General features: G+C 48.2%; 1 protein-coding gene across 1 annotated transcript; it reads left to right on the forward strand.

Annotated features, from left to right (window-relative positions):
• The first annotated feature begins 2253 nt into the window (after positions 1-2253).
• On the forward strand, positions 2254-14596 carry GDF11 (growth differentiation factor 11). The gene is made up of 3 exons (XM_043968617.1): positions 2254-2647; positions 7958-8367; positions 9193-14596. The coding sequence occupies exons 1-3, from the start codon at positions 2254-2256 to the stop codon at positions 9571-9573; spliced, it is 1185 nt and encodes a 394-aa protein (XP_043824552.1). The 3' UTR covers positions 9574-14596.
• Positions 14597-18405: the final 3809 nt, after the last annotated feature.

The following is an 18405-nucleotide window of genomic DNA, read 5'->3' on the forward strand; positions in this document are numbered from 1 at the left end:
AAATCACAGGTCTGGGAGAAAGAAAAATACACACGCCTATATGTACACAAACATATATATACATGCATATATTCACACACCTATATCTATATATTTATATCTAATGTGTATGTAAATATATGTGAATGTGTATATATGTTTGTATGTATGTGTGTGTGTATCCCAAAGCCCCGAATAGAGTAACTTCTTCTTCTTCTTTTTGGTTTGGTTTTGGGTGGGGCAGTGAGGGTTAAGTGACTTGCCCAAGGTCACACAGCTAGTGTCAAGTGTCTGAGGTCGGATTTGAACTCAGGTCTTCCTGAATCCAGAGTGCTTTATCCACTGTGCCACCTAGCTGCCCCCAGTAACTTCTTAATAAATGTTTCTCACAATGAATTTCTGCTTCCCACTTCACCCTCTCACTCTTCTCGCACTTTCTTGTGTACAGCCCACCTCTCCATCCCACCCCCAAACTGATCTTTGAGGACATCATCCAAAATCAGAACTTTATTCAACTCTGATCCTAGAGAAGGTATAATACAGCTACTCTGGCAAAGAATCCAGGGCTAATTCACTCTTCCCTTCCAGACTCTGGGGACTCACTCCAATATCCTGCCACTTTGTTCTAACCACCTCAGTAAAGAGATACTCCTGTTAAAAAGGTTCTGTTAAAAGGTTAATTTCCAACCTCCCAACTCTAGTCATCTTGAGTTTTAAATACTGTTGTTACTCCAACCCGTGGCTTCTTCAGTGTTTCTTATTCCTCTCTGAGAAGCCTCAGGGATTTGTCTAGGAAACGTGGGATCTTAGAGCTAGGCTAAAATGGACCTTTGAGGTTATCTAGTCAAACTCCCTCATTTTACAGTTAAAGAAACAGGCCCAGAGAAGTGACGTCACTTTGCCCAAGTTCACACCTGGTAGTGTTAGAATGGGAATTTGAACTAGGGTCCTCAGACTCCAGAATCAGCCTTCTTCCCATGTACTGACTCTGCCTCTTGTTCCTACCCATGATCATCCACTAACCTTTGCTTCTTTCTCCAATATCTCCTCCTCCCTTCCCATGTAGTGTCTGTCCTCCCTAACCCCTATCCCTCTCCTTCCCTGCCATTCCCCCTGCCAATAGTCTGTTTCTCTGCTCCTAAGTGGTCTAGTCTTTTTGACAATTTCTCTGCCTCTAAGTCTGTCTCTCTCTCCCACAGACTTGTTTCAACATTCTGTGCCATATTATCCTTTCTTTCTCTGGGCTTCTCTCCATCCCTTCACCATTACCCCCCATCTAAGTATGTCACTTAGTTCCTGTCCCTGTCTCTGTTTCCCTCCTCTTTGCCCTCTTACCCTCACAGTGCTACATCTTTGTCCCTCTCTTCTTGGCTAGAGTTTCCTCTGCCTGGTCTAACTCTTCTTCCTTTTTTCATCCTCTCTTTCCCTCCATTTCCCTGCCTAGGTTTCTGGGGCTCTGATCCCACACTGCTTCCTCTCAGACTTGCCTGTCTCTCTCCTAGTCTCTAACTATCTCCTTAGTCTCTGTTTCTGTCTTTGTCCCTCCTCCAGCCTTCTTTCTCCCTTTCTGTACCTCTAAGAAAGCTCTAGCCTCCTATTTCAGTCTCTTCTGAGCTGTTTTTCCAGGGTCTCTAGCTCTCTCCTGGCCTTGGGGTCTCGCTCTTTAGCTATGTCTCCCACCATTTCTGATTCTTTCTCATGAGTTTGTCTTTCTTTAGTCTCTGTCCCTGTCTCTCCCGATTCCTGTCTTTCCTCTCTTGGAGTCTCTGTTTCTCCAGTCTCCCCCACAGGTGTCTCTATCTCTAATGTCTCTGGCCTTTCGTCTCGCGCTGTCTGGATCTCTCCAAGAGTCTCCCCATTCTCTCTCTCGGGTTCTCTGTCCCTGTCTCTTCCAACTGTCTCTGTCTCTCCCTGATGAGTCTCTGTCTCTACCGTCTCTATCTCTAAGTCTCTCTGGGCTCCCTCTCTAGCCTAGGATGACAGCGCTGCCTCTTTTGTTGGCTCCGCAGCCAATCGCGGCCGCTGACGACACGGGGGCCGGGGCTATAAAGGGCCAGGCCCGGGCTCCGGCCCCCCCAGCCTCCCGCCCCTGCCGCCCGCCTGCCCCGCCCGCCGTGCCCGCCACCCCCGGGCCCCCCCCACCCCCCGGCCCCCCCGGCTCGGGCAGCCCCCCAGTCCCGCGCGGCCCCGACCCCCCTCCTCCCTCCCTCCCTCCCCCCCACGGGACTCAGGCGTCCCCGCCCCCCCCCAGCCCTCCCTCCCCTCCCCTCCAGCATGGTGCCCGCGGCCCCAGTGCTCTTCTGCCTCCTGCTCCTCGCCCTGGAGCTGCGGCCCCGGGGGGAGGCGGCCGAGGGCCCGGCGGCCGGCGGGGAGCGCGGGACCCAGGCGTCCGAGGAGCCGGAGGGCTGCCCCGTGTGCGTGTGGCGCCAGCACAGCAAGGAGCTGAGGCTGGAGAGCATCAAGTCGCAGATCCTGAGCAAACTGAGGCTCAAGGAAGCGCCCAACATCAGCCGCGAGGTAGTGAAGCAGCTCCTGCCCAAGGCGCCCCCCCTGCAGGAGATACTGGACCTACACGACTTCCAAGGCGACGCGCTGCAGCCCGAGGACTTCCTGGAGGAGGACGAGTACCACGCCACCACCGAGACCGTCATCAGCATGGCCCAGGAAAGTAAGTGACCTCGGCCCGGACGCCTTGGGTCTCCTTTCCGGGACATATTTAGCAAGGAGAATGGAGTGTGGGATGGGGGGGGAGGGGGGAAGGACTGAAGGGGAGTGGAACTATAGGGGTAGAGTTATTCCGGTGTCTGAACAAGAATAAAAGTCCCCCCAACCTGACACCCAGGTCCCCTGTCTGAGGAAGGAGGCAACTTGAACTGTGTGCCCTAAATTTGCCCTCCAAATGATTCCAAGCCCATCATCTACCCCAAGCCCTCAAGATTATACCCTTGCCCTCGAATAGAAGCCAGAGCCAGAGTCAACTAGGAACCAACTCCCCCCAAGAAGTATAGGGATGCCACCCCTCCCACTCGGCTCAGGCTAGGCCCCCTGGGTCCCTGGACTTCCCCTGCTTTCCAGCCCACACCAATGAGAGAAAGGAGCACCCTGGAAGTGTGGGGCCAAGTTTGTGGGGGAATGATAGCGATGCCCCCAACAGTGCGCTTTTGTACCCTCCCCACACACCGGGAGAGTTGAAAAAGGAAGGAGAAAAAAGGAGAATAGATGAAGGTGGAGAATGGCAAGCAAGTTTTCTAGCTTATTGCTTGGTAAGCTCTTCCTGCCAGGAGCTCCTTTTCCAAACTCTGGCCTTAACCTAACCTCTCCTGTCCTGGAGAGAGAGAGAGAGAGTTAGTTTGTGGAGGGGGGGGAGGGGAGGAGAGAGATAATTCTAATATTCAAAAGATCAGAGTTTAAAGTTGGAAGGGACATGATTTCTCCCCCCCCACCCATCATACAAATGATTGTGGGGCGGAGAGAAAATGATTTAAAATGATTTGCATATTTTTGTATGTGTAGCTGAGCCAGGATTCGAAACTTAAATGTGTTCGAATTCCAAATTGAATTGGTATGGTAGGCACTCCAAATAGAGCTCCTGCCTGTATAATATTATGATGACCCTGGTATGCCCCCAAATTTTCATGCCTATCGGAGTCAAAACCTTTGAAAATCTTCTAGAACCCATACAGCACCTGCTCCTTCAAAATACAGCCCCCCCCCCCCATCGACATCCATGTTCTAGGCTCTCCCTCCTGATTTCTTCACTACCAACCCCTCCATGGGGGGCTTAAAATCCTTTTTGACCTGCAAGTTCCACAGGCACTGTGGAGACACTAGGATGCGCGGTTCCCATCCACTGTTGGTTAAGTAAGGAAGGAATCCTCTATTCTATATCCCAGGTCAAACCTCTGAAGGTGTACCCCCTCCCAAGTTAGAAGGGTAATAGGAACTTGGTGAAGGGGACTCAAAACCCAGAAGGGAGTGGAAGAAATGGAAAGAGATTGGGAGTGGGGGAGCACCCAGCATCTTAGTTCTTGGCAGCCTGGGGGAGCGGAAGGTGAACATGTTAATAGACTTGTGGCTTTGAAATTTTATGACCTGGAAAATCCAGGCCAATGCTTCCCCCACCTCCCATCCCTAGGGGGTCATGTGATCCCAATGGCCCCTCCCCCAGTCAGGTCTCCCCCCAAACTCCAGGGGGCCCAGCCCCCTTCTTTCCCCTGGGAGTGGGCTCCTCACCCCCCCAAGACTATTTGGTTTTATGGCCTCTGAACAGAAGGGGGGACTGGTTTATAGGCAGATGGTTGTAAAAAGCTTGGGGGTGAGGGAGGGTCTGGCATATAGAAAATGCCCCCTATTAGGTGGCACTGAGAGCTAGCTTGGTCAGGGGCCTCACCTAAGCTCCTTAAGTTTCCCCTATGACATAGTATTTTTCTACACTCCCCAGAATGACTCAGGCTCCTCTTCAGAGTAAAGAGTTTTGAGGGTTCCAAGTGGAAATGAGAATAATGGGGTCCAGGATAAAGAAGGCATGATAGTTAAGAATAGAGTGGTGACCCAGGCAGGGCTGCCTTAGGGTAAGGGGAAGAGCGCTGGTCTCTAGAAAAGGGAATATTTAATAAAGAGGGATCTAGAAACTGCTCCTTGTGGCTTAGGCTGAGGGACCGGCCTTCACAGCTGAGTTTTAGTGGTCCCAGAATGTATAATTGATTGGTTTGGAGTTTAAAACTCTACTTTAGGAATCCCCTAAACTAAAGGAGTTTTTAAGGTAACTGCTGGTACTAGGCATCTGGAGTGAGTGGACCACGGAGAAAGGAAGGCGGCAGTTTTGAAGGGGAGAGGGAGGATGAAACAAGCTTTCCCCCCCAACCCCCGCCCCTGAAACCCCATCCCACCCTAAAACAGGAATAAACTAGGGGCCCAGAGTTGGACCGGGGGTAGTACGTCCCCTTTAAGAGCGAGCCAAAGATCTTGAGAAGGGAGGGGGAGTGTGGAGAGGGGAGGGAAGAGAGAGGGGAAAAGGAAAAAGAGACTTTTATAGTCTAATCCCCAGGGACCGGCTTTAATAAGAGACTTGTGCTCCGCTAATCAGGGGAGGTGTTTGTCAGCAGAGAACCTCCCCTCCCCCCCTTGCCTCCCCTCCCCCAACCCCAGCCGGGCACTCAACCCTGGACCCCAGCCCCCACCCCTCCCAACCTCCTGTGCCCGACCTTAGAGCCCCCCTATAGCCTCTTCACCCCCCCAGCCTCAGCCCCTCCCCTCAAGTAAGAAACAGAAATCTCACCTCCCCCACCTCAAACCCCTAACCTGCCCCCTCTGCCCCCAGGCCCTCTGGGCCCCTGTCCAGTGTGCATTGGGTGGGGGGTGAGGGAGGGGGGGATGGGCTCTAGTTGAAAATAGTGCGGTGACCTCGCTCACGACCGCGCCCCCCCCAACCCCAGCGCCGCCTACTAAACCTGACCCGCTGCTGCCTGCCACCAAACAGCTCAATGCAACACAGATGTTGCCCCCTCCCCACTGCCTGGGGCTGTGGTGTGTTGGGGACTCCTGGCTGCTCCCCAATCCCTGCTTTGTATTGACTGCTTTGTTCCTTATATCTCCCCCTCTCTTTTTTCTTTCCCCCCTCTTTTCCCTCCTTTTCCTCTCTTCCCCTTCTTGTTTCCCACTTTCTACCACCACTTGTCTCTCTCCTCTTTGGTTTTCTTAACCCTACCCTAACCTAAGCTCCTTTCCCCCACACTTCTAAATCTCTCTCTTTACCCACCCTTCTCCCTTTCACTGTCTCTCAATATCATTATACCGTCTCACGCATCCATTTCTTCTCTCCCCTTCTCCCATCCCTATTCCCCAAGAGCTGTGTTCTGCAACCCCATAATTGTCACACCTTGAAGAAGGGGTGCCACAAATAAAGGGGTGAGGGGAAATGTTACCAGCAGTCAAGAGTTCTATCCCAGACTGCTCAGTGAAAGGAATCAGAGGCATGGAGAAATAAAACCTGGTCTTGGCTCTCAGCCCTGGCTGCCTGTTGGACAGCTCAGTGAAGTTACAGTTTGGGACAAGGGAATTCAAGCAGAGCTGCTGCCTAAGAGATGTGATTTATTGAAAGATAGCAGGGTGTACTTTGCTGGCTAAAGATGGGGTTCATGGTCACAGATGACCCGGGTGGTACATCGAAGGACGCTTTTCTCTTTCCCCCACTAAGCACTCAGGTGCCCCTCTTCCCCCCCCCCTTTCTTCCACTAACATAGACTGTTCTGACTTAACCTCTGTTCTGAGTTGCTTAACTTGAAAGTTGGAGGCATAAAAGAGTTTGTTTATCCCAGTCTATCAGTCACCCCTCTCCATCTTCCAATTTCCCACTCCGGGGATTTATATCATGTTAACCATTTTAACCTTGGTTGTAGGGAAGAGACCCATTCTAGTTGCTGAGGCAGAAAACTCTTGAGATTTGTAACAAAAGGCATGACCAACTATTAAGCACCTCTTTTCCATTTTCATGACAACCCTAACCCCCACTAGGAAGGGTTATTTAAGGGGTGATTGAACCAGATTGAACTGTTCCCATATATATAAATATATATATATATATCAATAAGCACATAAAGACATTCTTCACACCCCTTCAAACCTCCTGTGACCTTTACTAGATCTTTTTCCATATCTTATTTACCTGTCTTTCTGGAGTGGTGGTTTCTTATATGCTATGAAAGCAATGTAGCCTAGAGAAGACTAGGAATTAGAAAAAGGCAAAGTGGGGTGATGCCTCTCCCTTCTCAAAATCCTTCTCTTTTCAAAATCCAATGAAACAGCAGATCTTATGATCTTATCTTGTGATAGGATTAATTGTTCCCTATATCCATTGGATCGGAGAGAGAAATGGGCTGGAGTTAGAGCATCTGGCACTGAACTTGTTCAAGGGTTGTCCTTTCTGAAAGCAAAGGATATGACAGTTATTCTTTAAGAATCTAATTCCTAAAATGTGTATGTACAATTTGGGTATTGCTGAGTAGCAAGCAAGGAAAAATAGAGATGATCTGCTCTGCCCCATTCCTAAAACAGTGGAACAAGTGATAGTGGAATAAGGAATTAGCCTTGGCATATAAGGGAGGGGAATTTTGGTGGCCTCTTTTGCTTTATAAGTTGTTATGGGTGTTCAGAATGACAAAAGGGCACCAAATTCCAGAGAGAGTTTCATAGATCAAACAAGGATATATAGCTATAGATACATGTGGGTGGATTGTAAAATGCTTTGCAATCCTTAAAGTGCTATTGAATATTGGCCTATTCACATAGGGCTGCAATCTTTCTTCCCTTTAAGACCCCAAGCCTACAATGTATGTATTAAAGGATGAACCTGAAGAGAAAAAAAGGTTATTAGAAGGAAAAACACACACACATAACAGGATGAGAAACTGAAAAAGAATGATTTCTCTCCCCCCAAAAATAAATGTCTCCCCATACCACTGTGTAAAGATTTTACCTCTGTAACCTCAAGCATCTAGCACAATGCTTATATAGAGCCTCAGTTGCTTTGACAAATGTTTGTTTGATTGCCCCTGTTTTCCATTTCCCGTGAGAACAGAATGAAAGGGATGACCTCAAGTTGTAACAAGCACAAGAGAGATCTTTAGGATACAAGGGACATAAGAGAGCAGTGGTCAAAGAGTGAAACTGAAATAGATGAAGCTTTCAGAATGGAAGTGAGGTGAGAGCCCCAGCTGAGAGAGGAAGCCATTCTGCCTGAAGGTTAAGGGGATAGGTAGAGACCACTCCAGGGATCCTATCATTAAGAGGAATTAGAAAGGCTGTAAGAGTTCAGCTAGAATCAAAATGTCCATGATCTCAGAAGGGGGTGGGGGGTGGGGGGTGGGGGGAGGGTGCTGACCAGGAGCTCTGCCTCAGGCCCCTGACCCCCTTGTTTTGCTTAGAGAGCTCTCCCTCCCCCTCATCCCTGACTGACTCTGTACTCTCCTCCCCTCTCCAGCGGACCCTGCCGTGCAGACAGATGGCAGCCCCCATTGTTGCCACTTCCACTTCAGCCCCAAAGTGATGTTCACAAAGGTGCTGAAGGCCCAGCTGTGGGTGTACTTGAGGCCAGTACCTCGTCCTGCCACCGTCTACCTGCAAATCCTTCGTCTCAAGCCCCTCAGTGGGGAAGGAACTGCAGGGGGTGGAGGGGGAAGTGGGGGGGGTGGCCGGCGCCACATCCGGATCCGATCCCTCAAGATCGAGTTACATTCAAGATCGGGCCACTGGCAGAGCATCGACTTCAAGCAGGTGCTGCACAGTTGGTTCCGCCAACCACAAAGTAACTGGGGCATTGAGATCAACGCTTTCGATCCCAGTGGCACTGACCTGGCTGTTACCTCCCTGGGGCCAGGGGCTGAAGGGCTGGTGAGCACTGCAAGTTGGGGGAAAAGTGGGGGGGTGAGGGTTGGCTGAGGGGTTGGATATATGGGAAACCCTGCCTTGAAGGGGTAGTAGAAAAGGGATTGGGGGGGGGCGTTGCTGGGGGGAAAAGTGGTAGGGATTGACAAAAGAGGATCACTGGGAAACATGAACATCAGATGATGTGCTCTGGGGCTAAGGGTTAAATGAGGGCAGAGGGAACAAAACATCAACACTTAGGGAAAGAACCATTGTAGGATCCAGTGGGACAGGCTCCTCCAAACTTAGGGCCACAGCGGATAGAAAGAGAGAATTTGGGGCTGGAGACAAATCGTGTAGAAGTGAGATTTGTGGGTCCAAGCAGCATGGAAATTGGAAGAGTTAACTGGTTTGGGATTCATTAGGATCTGGGGGTTTGCATCTCAACCTTTAAGGGATATTTACCTTCTTTTGGCCTCAGTTCTTTCATCTATAAAATGAGAGAGGGATTGAACTAAGATGATCTCTGATTCTGTGATCTGATGTTACTGTGTATTAAAGTAGTTTGCTTCGGTGAATTGTCAAGGGAGCTGGATGGGCCAGGGGAATTCGGGAAACAACCGTTTAGTTAATGGGGGTGACTAATCACTATTAGCCTTAGGGAGGGTGGTACCTGTAGCATATTCATGCTGCTGCTGTTCAGGTTGCCTCTGGTACAATGTATTCATCCTCCTGGGTGTCTGAGAGCTAGCTGATAACAGAAGGGGAATAGAAGAGTTGTTAGGGGGAAGGAGCTGCTTAAGGAAGGCCTGGGAAACCCCCATTGTGACTTTATTTTTCTCTGCTTCCCAGCACCCATTTATGGAGCTTCATGTGCTGGAGAACACAAAACGGTCCAGGCGGAATCTGGGCCTCGACTGTGATGAGCATTCGAGTGAGTCCCGGTGTTGCCGATACCCACTTACCGTGGACTTTGAGGCCTTCGGCTGGGACTGGATCATCGCACCCAAACGCTACAAGGCCAACTACTGTTCTGGCCAGTGCGAGTATATGTTCATGCAGAAGTACCCACATACCCACCTGGTGCAGCAGGCTAATCCCCGAGGCTCAGCTGGGCCCTGTTGTACTCCCACCAAGATGTCCCCCATCAACATGCTTTATTTTAACGATAAGCAGCAGATTATCTACGGCAAGATCCCCGGCATGGTGGTGGATCGCTGTGGCTGCTCTTAAGGTGGGGGATGAGAGGACCCTCTCCCCCACAAACCCCACCCTGGATCCCCAGCCCTGACCCTTCCCCGGACCCAGGCCCTAGAGCTCCCCCCCCAACCCCTCTTAAACAAAATGTCCTATTCCCCATCCCTCCCCAAGCAGTGTGCAATACAGCAGAGGAAGATAGGGGATAGAGACAAGAGGGGTGAGGGACTTGTGGGGGAAAAGGCAATGGGCAAGTCAGGGAGTGTTTGGGATTCTGCAGGTGAGGGTGTGTGGAAAGAAGATATAGAGGGAGAGAGTGAAGTAGAGAGAGATAGAGACAGGCAGAAGGATGACAGGGATAGAAAAGTGTGAGCAGGAACAAAGGGATACAAGAGGCAGAAAAGAGAGACTAGGCAGAGATGAAATCAAGTGAAAATATAGGGACAGCTAGGGATGGAGAGTGAGCCTCATACCGTCTTTTTTCCTTTGGGTCTGGTGTAATATAGGACATTCTATCCATGCACCATGGCCTGGAGAAGAGGAAAGAGGTTTTCAACACAGGCCCAGATCTCCCATCTTCCCACAGTGGACAGGGGAAAGGGGGGTAGGAGTTGGGGATGGCAAAGAGTGGGAAGGATTTTGACATTTTATTTATTTATTTATTGTAATTTTTCTTTTCATTTCTGGTGTTTGGCTTTACGTAGAAAGAGATTTTGAGATTCCCCCTCCCCCTCTTCCACTGTGCCCTATTTACTTCTTAAACCATGGAACCCTGCTATATACCCCAATACCCACCCACTCAAGCACTTGTATAAAAACATCAGGGGTTGGGAATTAGGGGCAGAGGGAGTCTGAATTCCCCACACAGCTCACTTTCAAGTTTAATTGGAGAGTCAAGCGGTCCTAGGCTGTAAGACCCAGAAAGGGGAATTAGGGGCTAAGGGGAGGGGAGGAACTAGCAAAGCCCCAAAATATCCAAGTTCAGTTAGGACAGCAAATGACTCCAAGATCTACCCTTTCCCTGTTAGTGATATAACTAGAAGGCAATGACTGGTCAGTGTGCACAAATGCCCCCAAGCTAAGAGAGACCAAAGAGCCTGTGGTATCCCTCTTCCCCTAGTCATTTTCAGGTCAGTAAAAGGGCCATAGCTTGAAACTAGAGGGGCCCCCCTGAGTCCCAGGGTTCTTGAGGGAGAGAAAACAGGAGCTATAGTAGTTGGGGGAGTGAGGGACTAGGGGAGGGGGAGGGGGGAGGGTTAGTGGTGATTCTTACAGAAAGTTTTGAAGGGTTTAAATAAAAATGACCACCCTGGGCTGGGAATTGGTGATCAAGGGAAGGAGGAATTATGGAGAGAGAAGTTTATTCCAAGCCCCACAAGCTCAGGGCAAACAGGGAAGGGGAAGACATGAAAGTGGTGTCTGTTACTCTAATTATGATTTTTATCTTTTTTTTTGGAAGTCAGTAAGTAATACCTGGCAGCAAGGAGTGGACACATCAGAAAGTGTGTGTGGTGGGGATGGAGCATGACAACAGATTAGTTATAGCAGAGTAGGGGGAGATGGGTTCCAAGAGCAAACCATTCTCCTGTCCCCCTCCCCCAATTCCCAATCCCTAACTCTGCACTTCTCTCCCACCTATACTTCTTCTCTCCCCTTCCCCCCTCCCACCCCCCATGCCTCAGTTCCCGCTTCTTGGTGGAACAGAAGCAGCAAGCAGCTGAAGCAAAGAGACGAATCCTGAGCACTTACCACGGGCACTTTACGGACATGAAATACCTCTCGATATTTTGGGGAGCAAGCGGGGGGGCCAGGGCAGATGATGAAGGGATGTTGAGGGCTTCAGGGAGTTTTACAGTCTGGTGAATTGTGAAGTGTATAGTAGGGGAAGGCTTCACAAAACAGGGCCCTCAACAAAGAGTTGAGGGAATTCTCCAGGTTATGGGTTCTTCATATACTACTGCCTCCACTGGTTCATTTTTCATCTAGGATCCCTGGGACCCTCTTGAGTCCTGTAGGCAGCTAGAGAGATATGAAGGGACAAGCCCCTGTAGGCAAAGCTCAGAGTGGTCACTGTTATGACCAGGGGCCTTGTTTGGGGATAAGATTGGGCCAAGGTCAAAGGCACCAGACATTGTTGTTGGGAAGTTTACTCTGAAGGCCCCAATTCTAGCCTGCCCTGAAGTGGGTGCAGGACCTGGCCAAAGGAACTTGACTATCTTTCCCTGGTGAGGGGATGATGGGGGCCTCAGTATTCTTTTTCCCATTCTCAGGAGGAGAGAAGGTATTTTGGGAGAGGGGTGATGTTTTCATCCCACCTCCTAATCTTGGCAGGTTCCCCAGTCTCTCCTCTTCAGCCCTGTTCTTTACGATTCTTACCACCCCAATCCAAGAAAAACTATGTACATATCACCACCACTCCACATCCCTGGTGGGGAGGGAGGCGAGAACCAGAGAGGTCAAGATCAGAAGATGACTCCTCCAGAATCAAACACTTGATCTCAGGCCCATGGGCCAGGCCAAGGGTAGGGGCATCATTTGACCTCCCATACAGGTTGTAAGGGAGACTAGAGCCTTGAACTTGGGGGGATACTTAGAAGACACCCCCATTCCTACCAAATAAAGACCTTGGGGGATATAAGGCTCTTTTTCTTTTGGACATGAACTTATTGAGTCTCAATCCCCTGTCACCCCAAAGAGGTTATTAGAGACAGGGCTCAGAGACACAGAAGGATCTAGGGAATGTTTCCTTGCGTCAAGTGTATGGACCAATCCAGTGCCCCCTCTGACCTCATAATTATTATTCTTTACTTCTGTGTATATGTCACACTGTGTACGTGAACCACTTTGTTTCTGTACTGGTCATCTGAGAAGGCTGGGGGTAGCGAGGGAGATGGGATGTCAGGGGGCACAGGGAGGCCTCAAAAGAATTACAGAGGACTTCTTTACCAAGACAGTTTCCCAAAGGATGCACGGAAATGAAGATATGGGGCAGTTTCTGAGTTATGTGACATAGGACAGAGATAGCCATCGGCCCTTTTTGGGGTTTTTCAAAATGATTTTTTGGAGTTTGGTGGTGGTCACATGACCCAATCTAGCACTTGAACCTGAAAGAAAAATAATAAAGTCAAAGAGTTTAGCACTGAGCTCTCCTCCTCCTATAGCCAAACTCATAGGATTTAGAGCTAGAAGGGACCTTAAAAGATTCTCTCACCCCCTGAGGGGTGAGGAAAAGGCTCCTAGAAGTGAAATGTGACTTACACATTGTGGTCACACATAATTACATAAGCAGCAGAAGTAATATGCTACCTATCCGATTGCATGGTACCCACTGCTGATACAAGGGCACCCTTCTCAATCCACTTGATACTATGGAAACCAGGAAAAGGGCCAGAAGGAGATGACAGAAGCAAGCCCCGAGTTAAGGCTTACAAGAAGAGTCCTATGGAAGACACAACAGTCACTCCCTGCCTCCAAAGAAGGCACATTGAGGGGAAATAGATTAATTCCCTGGTAAAGGAAGGGACATTTAAGAGGGTCCAAAGTAATTCAACTTAGATGAAAACAATCCTCCTAGAATAACCCTAGGAGGAGCAGAATAATCTCCTAAGAGGTTGAATTAGAAGATTCCCCAAGGTCCTTTCCAACTCTCAAATCCTATCATTTCAACCACAGCCTTTCTCTGCCTCCCCTTCTCCCTGAAGCTTCTTCTCCCTTGCCAAAGTCATAAATAAAACCAATGTGACCATTTGGTCAACCCGTTGGTTGCTAGGCAACCAACCATTTCATCCCCACCCACACCCCCAAGGGTCTCCTCGAGTCCAAACCCTGCAATTTCCCCGTCTCCAGACTACAGATTCTCAGGCTGGGTTGGTTATGGGGTTGGTCAGGATCGGGGTTGGGGTAGAGATATCTATGCTTCAGAGACTTAGAGAAACTTCTTCCAGACCGTTTAAAGTTGTAAGGGATCTTCGAGGTCACTAAGTCCAACTCCCTCATTTTACAGATGAGGGCCTCATTTATGTTCTTATAGTGTCTTGAGATTTGTCAAATACTTTACATATTATCTCAATTAAATCCCACGAGAACCCGGTCAGGTAGGGGTGGTTATCCCCACTTTACAGACAAAATAGGCTGACATATTATATTCACACAGCTAAGAAGTGCCTGAGGCAAGATTCAAACTCTCGGGTCTTCCTGACTCCAAGTGCATGATTTGATTCACTAAGCCACTTCTATCTCAGATGATCAAACAGAGGCCAGTGGGGTCCAAAGATCTTGGATGTAAACCTTGAAAGGGACCTCAGACCAGAGATAAGGCCCTCACATCATAGATAAAGAATATATTGATTGATGCTGTCATTGAAAACATGAATATCTCTTTCTAAAGTCGGTGTGTTTAGATGCCTCTGAGATGTTTTCAGGGACTGGAAAACCAGTCCATACCCATTATGCCAATTATGATAGAGCTGCCTAGCTCTGCCCTGGACCTAAATGCCACCATGACAACTGAGGCAAGGGCAAAGAGAATAAGTTGTACTGCCCCCCCATCCACTCACTCCCTCGTACACAGAAATGTCTCCAAACACTCTTGGTTTTGACCTAAGCTAAAAATATTCTACCCCTTTTCATGTGGTTCCTATACTCCCTACACTACCTGGAATTGGGGAAAGAGGACCTTCATAACACAAACCAGCAATTTCTGAAGTGGGATATAGCATCCAGGCCCTATCCCCCCACTTTTCGGCCAGTTCATGCTTCTTCACTCCTATTATCTAATCCTTGAGTGTGGGGACAGAAAAGCTAGTCGTTCCCTAAGCCCCAGTGAAGTAGTAGGGGGGCTAAGCAGGGCCAGCTGGTTGAGGCATTTATAGCTTCCTGTTCCTGTGAGGTGGAAACTGAGGTAGAGTGCCCCAGGCCCTGACACTCAGGAAAGTGGAAGGAGGAATTAGCTACCTCTCCCATGCCCCACCCCATCCTGCCTAACATGGACAATCCTAGCTGGGATCTGTGCAGTTTAGGAAGTAAACTATGCATTACTTGTGTGATTTCCATATCAACATTCTATTTATTAATCTCCATCACTGTTCCTTCCTTACTAAGTGAGTTCTGCAGCTTCTTTGGGGCAGGGTCAATAATTGTCAATAAAGAAGTGTCTACTATGAGCACAATTCTGGGGATAGGAAGACAAAAAATGACACATAATGAGGAGGCTGGAAGTGGAAGAGTTAGAAGATCAAGGACTGAGCCTTTGGTTCAAGGGCTCTCAACCAAGAATCTCCACAGGAGTAGAATAGGACCATTCCCAAGGAGTACAGATAAACAGGTGAAACTATGGGAGGGCCTTCAAAGGGGATTGACTCCCTGACAAATGGAGGGGGTGACTTTGACTGTTAACAGGTTCTCCTCATCTGGAAATTGAGAAAAAGGAAAATTACCTTCCTCATGGTAGCCCAAGTCCTTCACTTCCAGCTCTTCTATATCTTAAATCAAAGCTCCAAAACAAGGGCAAATGTACTCTGTTCAATATCAAGGAAGTTCTACCCTAGTCTCTTCCTTATCCCAGTGGTTCTTGAAACCTAACACATTCCCAAAAGCTTCTATCCTTCACCAGGTTACCTGGAGAAGGAACTGAAGAATCGCAAAAATATTCATAGCCGTACAGCTAAGAAAAATAATTCCCTTTAGTTTTAAAAGGCTCCTTCATTAATGACTACCAGGTGGTCAGATAACATACCAGGTTCAGAGACAGGGTCAAGAGGGTTTGGGCCAGCTGCCTCCATCTGGATTCTGGTTTGATACATTAGGAATGGAATCGAAGTAGAGTCAAATCTGAGTTCATTGAGAAAGTGTGAAGAATTGGGCAGGGCCTAGTGCCTACCAGGGCTTTTTAGCAAATAAGGGTCTGGTGACTTCACTTTGGGGATAGATGGGATAAGTGAGTTGAGAAGGTAGAAAGTCCTTGACCAGCAATATAAGTCGCTGCTGAACTAGGACCAACAAAATGAATCTGAAAATTTCTGGAGAATGAGAGCTAGGAGGGGAATGGCAGAATTGAATTATTGTGGTTGGGACTCAGTGAACAGGGAAGGGATAGGACAGTTTCTGGAGGATCCACCAGACTAAGATCCCCCAATGCCATGTTCTTTCTTCCAAAACTTCCTTCTCTTCCTACCATTCTTTTCAGGCTTTTCTCTTCTTAAGCTATTTCTAACCCTTAGTCAACCTCTACGGAACTCCAACCTATCCATTCACATTCCGGAAGGCCATTCATTCCCTCTGGTTTTTTCTTCAGTGGATGGAGATCATTTCCAAAAAGTGAAGAGACAGGGAAAGCTGGAATCAGTATCAATCAACACCTAGGAAGAAGGGAGCTGGAGAGAAGGGAGAAGAGGGAGGGAGGAGGGCAGAGGGGGAAGGTCATTCCAATTGTAAAGTTCTGTTTGTTTAGTTGGAGAAGTGTCAAAAGTTTAACTGACTTTCTCCCCTTAGCTCCCTTCACAGCCCTGGGGCCCCTTAGCTCCACATACCCACTACCCCTCACTTATCTAATCCAGGGTCTGGGCTTGGAGGTACAATCCATAACAAATGGACAAGCCCAGGGTTGTCAGCCCAGCGAAAACCACAGCCCCATTTCTGCTCTCCTTTGCTACCTAAACTCAGCTTCCTGCCCCCATGCAGAAACTAAAGATTTATGTGGGGAAAGAAATGTTTTCAGTGTCACTATGGTTTCCTTCACAGTGACAGATGAATGAGCCTCCACCTTTCTACCGATCTGGGTTTGGGGAAACGGGATCAAAGGAGATCATACTGACACCTATTCCCTAGGAGTCTGTCCACCTCACAGGACAGGCAGGTCAAGGTTCTGACCCCAAGATCCCTCCCCAGTTTGAAGAAGGGGAAAGTAAAGGGCCAAATGGTAGTGAGGGGGAGGTAGAAGGACTCACTGAACAGTGCTATAGAGGAAAATCACAAAACCTAAAGGAACGCACTCCTATTTCCACATACTAGGTAATACTTTTCCTTCCATTTCACTGGCTGATTGAACTTCACAGGGAGAATTACTTTGTCTTCAAAAGGTCTTTTGGAGGGTAGAATCCTGCTGTAGTCCACCCTAACTTTAGATATGGAAACAAAAAAGATAACATCAAAAAGGAATGTGTTAAACGTCAAGGAAGACTTATAGAAGAGTAAGTCATGGAAACAGGAGTGCCAGCTTCCCTAAAGATCTCTTGACCTTAGAGCTGATGAAAGGTCCAATCTATATAGAGGCAGGGAAATAGAATGACTTCAGCTCTTCTTCAGAAGAATCCTTTGAAGGCCTCAAGTCCGGAAAGAAGGGAGGTCTAAAAGGGAGATTCTTTTTAAAGCCAAGAGTAAGTCAAGAAAGGAAAATTTAAATAAGAGAAACCTAATTTAATGACTTCCTTTTCTACCCATTCCTTATTTTAAGCCTAAGATGTTATCTATTTTGTGGAGGGGGGGGGGCGCCTTTGACAGAGGCACAGGAGGAGCCAGGTGATATGATTTCTTTGTGGTGCTTTGGTCTGTGTACCACCACCAAAAAAAAAAGAAAACCCTCCTAAATCCTTCAATTCCTTCCTCTCCTTTTGTCCATCATCCCTCTGGTAACGCCAACGTTTCCCTCACTCATCCAGGCCAACACCTGTCTAGTTCTTTCTCCTTCAAGGGAGGACTTGGCGATAGACTGAGTCCAAATCTCCCCCACTCACCCTGGCCCTCTTTTCCTCCACTGCCTTTCCCACACTCAACTGCGCTCCCTGCAGTTTTCTCTCTTGCAGCTATTCAGCTCAAATTAGTCACGACCAGCCCCTGGCTCAGAGAGGAAAAATCAATTAGGTGCCATTCACAGCACAGGGGCACTCCTCCCCCACCCCCCAACAACCCTACTCCAAGAGGGAAACCCTAGTCATCAGCAGGCAGCAAACCCATCACATTTCAAAACCCAATACTAGTCCCACCCAGCTTTGCTCTCACCACTAAACCCCCATTGTGTCAAAAGCAACACAAGCAGCCACTTAACTAAAATAAGCATCACCTTTATAGAGCAACTTTATTAGGAAATTAAGAGGAACCTAAGCATGAGCTAAGAGGCCACCACAGACAACTCATCTAAGCCTCATTATTTAGGCACAAATTCAGGACAAAAACCCTTTTATCCACATCTGGAAATTAGAAGGCTCACTGTCCCTTCATTTCTACAATGACTGAAGAAGGGGGAGTATGCACACCTGAGACAGCCTCACATTTGGCAAGACTTCCACTTCCCCCAGCCCCTAGGCCTAGGGATTGGAATAACTAAACCAGCTGCTCCTGAATTCTAAGGGAATGAAGCGTATGTTACAAAGGAGCTCAAGGACAAGCCCAAGACTCATTCCATCTCCATTCTAAAAAGTGGCATTCAACCCTATGCTTTCCTTTCTCCAAGGCTGTCATCTTGTCCTGACAAACAATTTCTAAGTATGATCTCTGACATAAAGAGGAATAGACTACTCTTATGCAGCTTCTAAAGCCTCCTGGGAGCTAGGGAAAGGTCTAGGTTGGGGGTTCAGGTATCCATGGGGAAAACTCAAAGGAAAAGAACAGTCCTAAGACCTTTCCCATATGTGACTGCTGCAACATGGATTCTAACCCTTATACTGGGACCTTCAACTTCAGACACCAGATTCTAAGATTTTAATTTAATTCCACATACTTTCAAAAATATTTAATTAGGTGTTCAGTGGAATGCTAGGTGGATAAACCACAACATCATAGTGTCTGGAAAAAGATGAAGAGCAGGGTGTCAAATATCTTTGAAGCCTTGGAAACGAATCTAAAGCTGAAAGTTCTTGCAGGTAAGGCTGGTAG

Source organism: Dromiciops gliroides, chromosome 5 (assembly GCF_019393635.1).
Source record: "Dromiciops gliroides isolate mDroGli1 chromosome 5, mDroGli1.pri, whole genome shotgun sequence".
NCBI lineage: Eukaryota > Metazoa > Chordata > Mammalia > Microbiotheria > Microbiotheriidae > Dromiciops > Dromiciops gliroides.